Below are 8,252 nucleotides of genomic sequence, written 5' to 3'. Positions count from 1 at the left end.
GATTACAGGCGCGTGTCACCATGTCCGGCTAATTTTTGTATTTTTAATAGAGACGGGGTTTTACCATCTTGGCCAGGCTGGTCTCAAACTCGTGATCTCAAGTGATCCACCTGCCTCGGCCTCCCAAAGTGCTGGGGTTACAGGCGTGAGCCACCGCGCCCTCAGTTCATTTTTCTTTTTAAGCCCATTATAATCTCTGTAAGTCCTATCAGTTCCAAGAGACTTTCTGCACAAATACATCTCCAGGTTGTCAAACCTAAAAATATTTTCCTAGAGGATGGCCTGTGACGTCAAGGCGCCAGGTAGACCCCGGAGGAAAGCTCCAAAGGAGGCCGCCATCTTTCTTACAGCAGCCCGGCATTTTGCGCATGCGCTTCTGATTGTCTGTCCGCAATGACGCTCTTCGGCCTTCTCGGCACCCATACGTTTGGGAACGGCAGTTTCGAGGTTTGTGAGACTTCGGCTTCCGACCGGAAGTGAGAAGAGCAGGAAGTTGGCTGGTTGCACCGGTCTGGGGGCTTCCCGGGCTCCGGTAACCGGAGGACTGGGATCTAATCGTCGCTCAAAGGCTCCTAGGTGCGCGGGTGCATATAATTCCCGACTTCTCGAGAAGACACTAGAGCCTCAAGGAGGTGTGCTTCTAGTGTTTAAGTGGACACGTGTTGTGGATGCTGGCTTAGAAGGACCTATATACCATCATTTTAAAATAACTTCCTCTTGGCTCTCTCTTTTTTTTTGAGACGGAGTTTCGCTCTTGTTGCACAGGCTGGAGTGCAACGGCGCGATCTCAGCTCACCACAACCTCGCCTTCCGGGTTCAAGCGATTCTGCTGCGTCAGCCTCCTGAGTAGCTGGGATTGCAGGCGCTCGCCACCAGGCCTAGCTAATTTTTTGTATTTTTAGTAGAGACGGAGTTTCTTAATGTTGGTCAGGCTGGTCTCGAACTCCCAACCTCCGGTTGATCCGCCAGCCTCGGCCTCCCAAAGTGCTGGGATTACAGGTGTGAGAAACCGCGCCTGGCCTTGGCTCTCTTTAAAAGGCATTTTTAGGCTAGCCGCAGTGACTCTCCCTCCTGTAGTCCCAGCTACTCGGGAGGCTGAGGTGGGAGGATCGCTTGAGCCCAGGAGTTCGAGGTTATAGTGAACTAGGAACTCCCCCACTGCACTCCATCCTGGGCTACAGAGCGAGATCCTGTCACCAAAAAAGAAAAGGGTATGGGGGAAAGGCATTTTCAGAGCGATGGAATGCCTAGATTCTAGTTTGGTCCCAACTCTGCTACCAAGTTGCTGTGTGTATCCTGTCCCTCTCTGAGTCTCAATGTCCTCATCTGTAAAAATGAAGGTCCCTTAAGACACTTTTCAGTTCTTCTGAATTTTGTTGCCTCTTTATTATCTCGTTTGAGCCACATAACCTTGGGAGTTAAAAATCATTGGCCTTTGGCTGGGCGTGGTGGCTCACGCCTATAATGCCAGCACTTTGGGAGGCCCACTCACCTGAGGATCATCTGAGGCCAGGAGTTCAAGGCCAACCTGGCCAACATGACAAAACTCTGTCTCTACTAAAAATATTAAAAAAAATTAGCCGGGTATGGTTGTGGGTGCCTGTAATCCCAGCTACTCGGGAAGCTGAGGCAGGAGAATCGCTTGAACCTGGGAGGCGGAGGCTGCAGTGAACAGAGATTGCACCATTGCACTCCAGCCTGAGCGACAAGAGTGAAACTCTGTCTCAAAAAAAAAAAAAAAAAAAAATTGCTGGTCTCATTTTATGAGGAAGATATTGAGTCCCAGGGTGAGGGGTTATAGACAGGACTTTCTCAAGATTGCACAGGTAACTTGGAGGTTTCAGAACTTGAGACTAGAAGGCAATGCTGTAACTCCATGACCAGATCTCCTTTTTATATTTCTGTATCATCAGTTCCTGGAACTGGCCATGTAAGACACTGAAATGTTTTTAAATGAATGAATCTTTTGATTTGAAGGCCAGTGCCACAACAGATTTGGTCTCTCTCGACTACTCTGATGTATAAACAAGTGAACTCTTTTCCAGGTATATCCCGTGCCTTACCTGACTGGGGGCTCTGAGTCCAGTTGTGTTGTCTTCAACTTAGACACCATGGAGGCACCTCCAGTCACCATGATGCCTGTCACTGGGGGCACCATTAACATGATGGAGTACCTATTGCAGGGTAAGTGAACCAGGGAACTTGGATTACCTGTTTTCCTCTTCTCTGTTCAGCTTCCCTTAAGATGAGAGACAACACAAAAGCAGCCTGCACAGTTTCTGGCACCCAACTATGTTTTTAACTGTTACTTTAAATTACAGTTTTACATGCACTAAACATATTAAATCTGCCATCTTGGCCGGGTGCAGTGACTCACGCGTGTAATCCGAGCACTTTGGGAAGCCGAGGCGGGTGGATCACGAGGTCAGGAGATTGAGACCATCCTGGCTAACACGGTGAAACCCTGTCTCTACTAAAAATACAGAAAGAAATTAGTCCGGCGTGATGGCGGGTGCCTGTAGTCCCAGCTACTTGGGAGGCTGAGGCAGGACAATGGTGCGAGCCTGGGAGGCGGAGATTGCAGTGAGCCGAGATCGCAACACTGCACTCCAGCCTGGGCGACAGAGCAAGACTCTGTCTCAAAAAAAAAAAAAAACCTTAACATATTTAAGTGTACTGTTCAGTATTGTTAAGTATATTAACATTGCTGAACAACAGATCTTTAGAACTTTGGTTTATTGTGAGTAGCTTGAAAAAATACTTAGTACAACTGTTTTTTTCTTTGAGACAGAGTCTCGATCGGTCACCCAGGCTGCAATGCAGTGGCATGATAACAGCTCATGCAACCTCCACTTCCCGGTTCAGTGGATTCTTGTATTTCAGCCCCCCGAATAGCTGGGATTGCAGGCGTGCATCACCATGCCCGGCTAGTTTTTGTATTTTTAGTAGAGAGTTGCAGTTTCATTATGTTGGCCAAACTGATCTTGAACTCTTGCCTTCAAGTGATACACTTGCCTTGGCCTCCCAAAGTGCTAGGATTACAGGGATGAGCCGCCACGCCCAGCCTAAAATGCTTGTTTATCATCCTATAAAACTGCAACTCTTTACCCCTTAAACACTAATTCCCACTCCCCTCTATGCCAAACCCTCAGCAGCTATCTTTCTAGGTCCTGTTTCTCTGATTTTTTTTTTTTTTTTTAAGATGGATTCTCACTCTGTTGCCCAGGATGGAGCACAGTGGTGCAATCTCAGCTTACTGCAGCCCCCACCTCCCAGGTTCAAGCAATTCTCCTGCCTCAGCCTCCTAAGTAGCGGGGTTACAGGCGTGCACCACCATGGCTAGCTAATGTTTGTATTTTTAGTAGAGACGGGGTTTCTCCACGTTGGCCAGGCTGGTCTTGAACTCCTGACCTCAGGTGATCCACCTGCCTTGGTCTCCCAAAGTGCTGGGATTACAGGCGTGAGCCACTGCGCCAGGCCAGATTTTGTCAACAAGTATCTGAATATGTTCCAAACATTTGAGCCATAGCCATGGAGGGAGAAAGATGACTAAAAAATAATGTATGTCAAGCCAGCTATTACAGGCTTATGACTGTAATTCCAGTCGTTTGGGAGGCTAAGGCTGCAGTATTGCTTGAGTTCAGGAATTCAGGATCAGTCTGGACAACATAGCAAGAACTCACCTCTACTGAAAATAAAGAAAAATTAGCTGGGCATGGTGGTATGTACCTGTAGTCCGAACTACTTGGGAGGCTGAGGTGGGAGGATCACTTGAACCCCCAAGATGGGGGCTACAAAGAGTTATAATCTCGCCACTGCTCTATAGCCTGGAGACAGAGCGAGACCCTATCTAAACAACAACAACAACAACAACAAATCTATGCCATAAAAATAAAGCAGGAAAGTGGCTAGAGATTGGTAGGACACATACTATTTTATTAGGGTGATCAGAAAAGGCCCTGATGATAAAGTCACTTGAGCAGACCTGACAAAAGTGATAGAGTAGACATGCAGATGGGAAGAACATCCTAAGCATAGAGAATAGGGGAAGGGGTCTGGCAGGAAGGTCACTCCTGAAGATAATGATCAAGGGGAAGAATAGAAGGAGATGTTGTTTGGCAGGTAGCGGAGACCATAATATGTAGGGCTTTGTCAACAATGGTAAAGACGTTGGCTTTTATTCTGAGTGACACAGGAAGCCACTGGAGTGTTCTGAGTAGAGGAGTGCTAGACATTGGCTTTTATTCTGAGTGACACAGGAAGCCACTGGAGTGTTCTGAGTAGAGGAGTGTTATTATCTGCCCAATAATATAATAGATCATTTGGCTTTTGTGTGGAGAAGAGAGGAAGAAGGCAAAGGTAGAAACAGGCTATTTGCAAAGACCAGGCAAGAAATGAGGGTGACTTCATTTGAAGGGACTATAGGTTGAAGTGACCAGAGGAGCAAGAAGTGATTGCATTCTGCATTTGTTTCAAAAATACGGATTAAATGGAGGGTGTGGGAGAAAGAAAGAAGTGAAAGATGATTTTCCGGGTTTTGGCCCGGGTGACCAACTAGAAGCAGAGAGTTGCCATTTACTGTGATGGTGAAGACTGCAGGATGAATAAGATTTTGGAGGAAAAAATCAACAGTTTGATATTGAACATGTTAAGATAAAGATGTCTGTTAGGCATCCAAGTGAGGAAATTGAGTAGTCAGTTGGATGTTTTCTTCTGTGGTCCAGAGATAAAAATGTGGGAGTCCTCAGGGCCTAAATGATATTTAAAGCCATGGGACCAAATAAAGTCACCTAGGCAGGAAAAGAGTATTGATACAGAAGAGGACCAGCATTGAGTCCTAGTCCTCCAGTGTTTAGGGAAGATGAGAGAGACCAAGCAAAGAAGACTTAAACGGGCTGCTCAGCAAGTTAAGTGAAGGACCAAGAAAGTTGTGTCTCGGCCGGGCGTGGTGGCTCAAGCCTGTAATCCCAGCACTTTGGGAGGCTGAGACTGGCGGATCACGAGGTCAGGAGATCGAGACCATCCTGGCTGACACGGTGAAACCCCATCTCTACTAAAAAATACAAAAAACTAGCCGGGCGAGGTGGCGGGCGCCTGTAGTCCCAGCTACTTGGGAGGCTGAGGCAGGAGAATGGCGTGAACCCGGGAGGCGGAGCTTGCAGTGAGCTGAGATCCGGCCACTGCACTCCAGCCTGGGTGGCAGAGCGAGACTCCGTCTAAAAAAAAAAAAAAAAAAGAAAGTTGTGTCTCAGAGGCCAAGGGAAGAATAGATTTCATAGTGGGTATAAGCTACTATAAGAACTGTGTCAGATGTTGCCAAGAGGATGAAGATTCTATGAAGCAATTCACTCTCTTCTACTTACACATAGAAGAGGAAAACTTTTCCTGATAAAAAGGAAACTTTAGCTGAGTGCGGTGGCTCCACGCCTGTCATCTCAGCACTTTGGGAGGCTGAGAAGGGCGGATCATGAGGTCAAGAGATCAAGACCATCCTGGCCAATGTGGTGAAACCCTATCTCTACTAAAAATCCAAAAATTAGCTGGGCATGGTGGCGCACGCCTGTAGTCCAGCTACTCAGGAGGCTGAGGCAGGAGAATCGCTTGAACCCAGGAGGCGGAGGTTGCAGTGAGCTGAGATCACACCACTGCACTCCAGCCTGGAGACACAGCTAGACTCCGTCTCAGAAAAAGGGGGTGAAACTTTATATTTCTATAAATGGAAAAGTTTGATTTGTTGGAAATAGAAGGCAATTGTTAAACTATATGACAACAAAATAGTGTTATTGGCTGGGCATGGTGGCTTGTGCCTGTAATCCCAACACTTTGGGAGACCAAGGCCAGGAGTTCAAGACCAACCTGGGCAACATAGTAAGACCCCATCTCTACCAAAATAAATAAATACATAATTAAAACAGTATTATTACATTCTAGATAGACCCTGTTGCTGATTAAAGGCTCTAAGCCCAAGGCCTGCTGGAGATTAGCATTAGAGGAGGCCTAAAGACATTGTAGTGTTAAATAAGAAAATTCCAAAAAATTGAAAAGGGAAATAACTTTCTCACAACGTTATACAATACCTTGGTAGTGCAACTTCTCTAAAATCTCATGTTTGGCCCTATGTTTTATGAAATGCTTCACTAAACTGTTTTGGTTTTTCATTAAGTTTTTTCAATTGTATGCTAACTCCATGACCTAAAATGAAAGATAGGACTCAGTGGTGCTTGTTCCGTTTTCAGGAAGTGTTTTAGATCACAGTTTGGAAAGCCTCATCCACCGCCTTCGTGGTTTGTGTGACAACATGGAACCTGAGACTTTCCTTGACCATGAGATGGTATTCCTCCTTAAGGGCCAGCAAGCCAGCCCATTTGTTCTTAGGGCCCGACGCTCTATGGACAGGGCAGGAGCACCCTGGCATCTGCGCTACCTGGGACAGCCAGAAATGGGAGACAAGAATCGCCACGCCCTGGTGCGAAACTGCGTGGACATTGCCACATCTGAGAACCTCACCGACTTCTTGATGGAAATGGGCTTCCGCATGGACCATGAGTTTGTTGCTAAGGGACATTTGTTCCGTAAGGGCATCATGAAGATTATGGTGTACAAGATTTTCCGCATCCTGGTGCCAGGGAACACAGACAGCACTGAGGCCTTGTCACTCTCCTATCTCGTGGAATTAAGTGTGGTAGCACCTGCTGGGCAGGATGTGGTCTCTGATGACATGAAGAACTTTGCAGAGCAGCTAAAACCTCTGGTTCACCTAGAGAAAATAGACCCCAAGAGGCTCATGTGACTAAGAGGATCTGTCCACATTTGGGGCCTGTCCTTACTTGCTTGAAAAAATGTTTGCTTTTTTTTTGGTTTTTGTTTTATTTTGTTTTTGAGACAGAGTCTCGCTCTGTTTCCCAGGCTGGAGTGCAGTGACACGATCTTGACTCACTGCAACCTCTGCCTCCCGGGTTCAAGCAGTTCTGCCTCAGCCTCCTGAGTAGCTGGGATTACAGGCACCCACCACCATGCTCAGCTAATTTTTGTATTTTTAGTAGAGATGGAGATTCACCATGTGGGTCAGGCTATTCTCAAACTCCTGACCTTGTGATCCACCCACCTTGGCCTCCCAAAGTGCTGGGATTACAGACATGAGCCACCATGCCCGGCCAAAAAAATATGTCTTAAATGCTTCATTTCACCATTGCCAGGCAGGCATTCTTCCTTCAGGGAGAGGATGGTGAGAATTAATTGGTTCTTTGCATTGTTCTTATGTGGTGATTTCACTTTCGTGACAGCCTTTCTACATTAAAGGCTCAGGATGTCACGGAGAATCTATCTAATCCCACTGTATTATTAAAAGGGGAAACCAGGCCAAGCGCAGTGGCTCACACCTCTAATCCCAGCGCTTTGGGAGGCCGGGGTGGGTGGATCACCCGAGGTCGGGAGTTTGAGACCAACCTGGCCAACATGGTGAAACCCCATCTCTACGAAAAATACAAAATTTAGCCGGGCATGGTGGCGGGCGCCTGTAATCCCAGCTACTTAGGAGGCTGAGGCTGGAGAATTGCTTGAATCCAGGAGGTGAAGGTTGCAGTGACCAGAGATGACACTATTGCACTCCAGCCTGGGTGAGAAGAGCAAAACTCTGTCTCAAAAATAAAAATAAAAATAAAGAGGGGAAACCGGAATAAATTAGCTTTTGGAAAGGAAAATTTCTTGTTTGGCCATTTGTGTATAAGGTTTGTAACATTAGAGGCTGTGAGCTTGTGTTATATGGTAATAAAGCCAATGAAGAGAAATGTCTGTGTAATTCTGATTCTTTATTCCTTTACCCTGTAAATTTGGGGTGGATTCATTACCAGTTGAAGCAAAAAAATGACAGTTCCTAGTTTTAATTATGGTAGAGATGAGGATGAGAGTTTTCACCTGTCATAAAAGTAGCACATTTATTGTTGAAAACTTATAAAATATGGTACAGATAAAAAATAACACCTATTATCCAAAGAGAGTACTAGTTCTATTTTGGTATTTATCCTTCTAGTCTTTACTTTTTATAAATTTATGTATATGAAATGTGTTTATTTTATAGAGAAGATTCCATATATACTGCTTTATAACCCTTTTTTCCCATTCATCTATCATTAACATCTTTCCAAGATATTTGTCTACAATCTCCTTTTGTTAAATTTTTTTTTGTTTTTTTGAGACAAGAGTTTCGCTCTTGTTGCCCAGGCTCAAGTGTAGTACTGCCATGATCTCAGCTC

General features: G+C 45.8%; 1 protein-coding gene across 4 annotated transcripts; it reads left to right on the top strand.

Annotated features, from left to right (window-relative positions):
• The first annotated feature begins 461 nt into the window (after window positions 1-461).
• MED18 (mediator complex subunit 18) lies at window positions 462-7,787 on the top strand. 4 transcript variants are annotated; one of them, XM_005544235.4, is made up of 3 exons: window positions 462-576; window positions 2,046-2,184; window positions 6,237-7,787. In XM_005544235.4, exons 2-3 carry the CDS (start codon window positions 2,112-2,114, stop codon window positions 6,788-6,790), a joined length of 627 nt encoding a protein of 208 aa, XP_005544292.1. In that variant the 5' UTR covers window positions 462-576; window positions 2,046-2,111; the 3' UTR covers window positions 6,791-7,787. The 4 variants fall into 4 exon arrangements, with proteins under 4 accessions (XP_005544292.1, XP_065382609.1, XP_073871140.1 ...); XM_065526537.1 differs by having other exon boundaries at window positions 462-632; XM_074015031.1 differs by lacking the exon at window positions 462-576 and adding an exon at window positions 823-1,826.
• The last annotated feature ends 465 nt before the right edge of the window (window positions 7,788-8,252 follow it).

Source organism: Macaca fascicularis, chromosome 1 (assembly GCF_037993035.2).
Source record: "Macaca fascicularis isolate 582-1 chromosome 1, T2T-MFA8v1.1".
In the NCBI taxonomy this organism is placed as follows: domain Eukaryota; kingdom Metazoa; phylum Chordata; class Mammalia; order Primates; family Cercopithecidae; genus Macaca; species Macaca fascicularis.
Note: the sequence above shows the minus strand (reverse complement) of the source record. Positions and strands in the feature narration are given on the sequence as shown.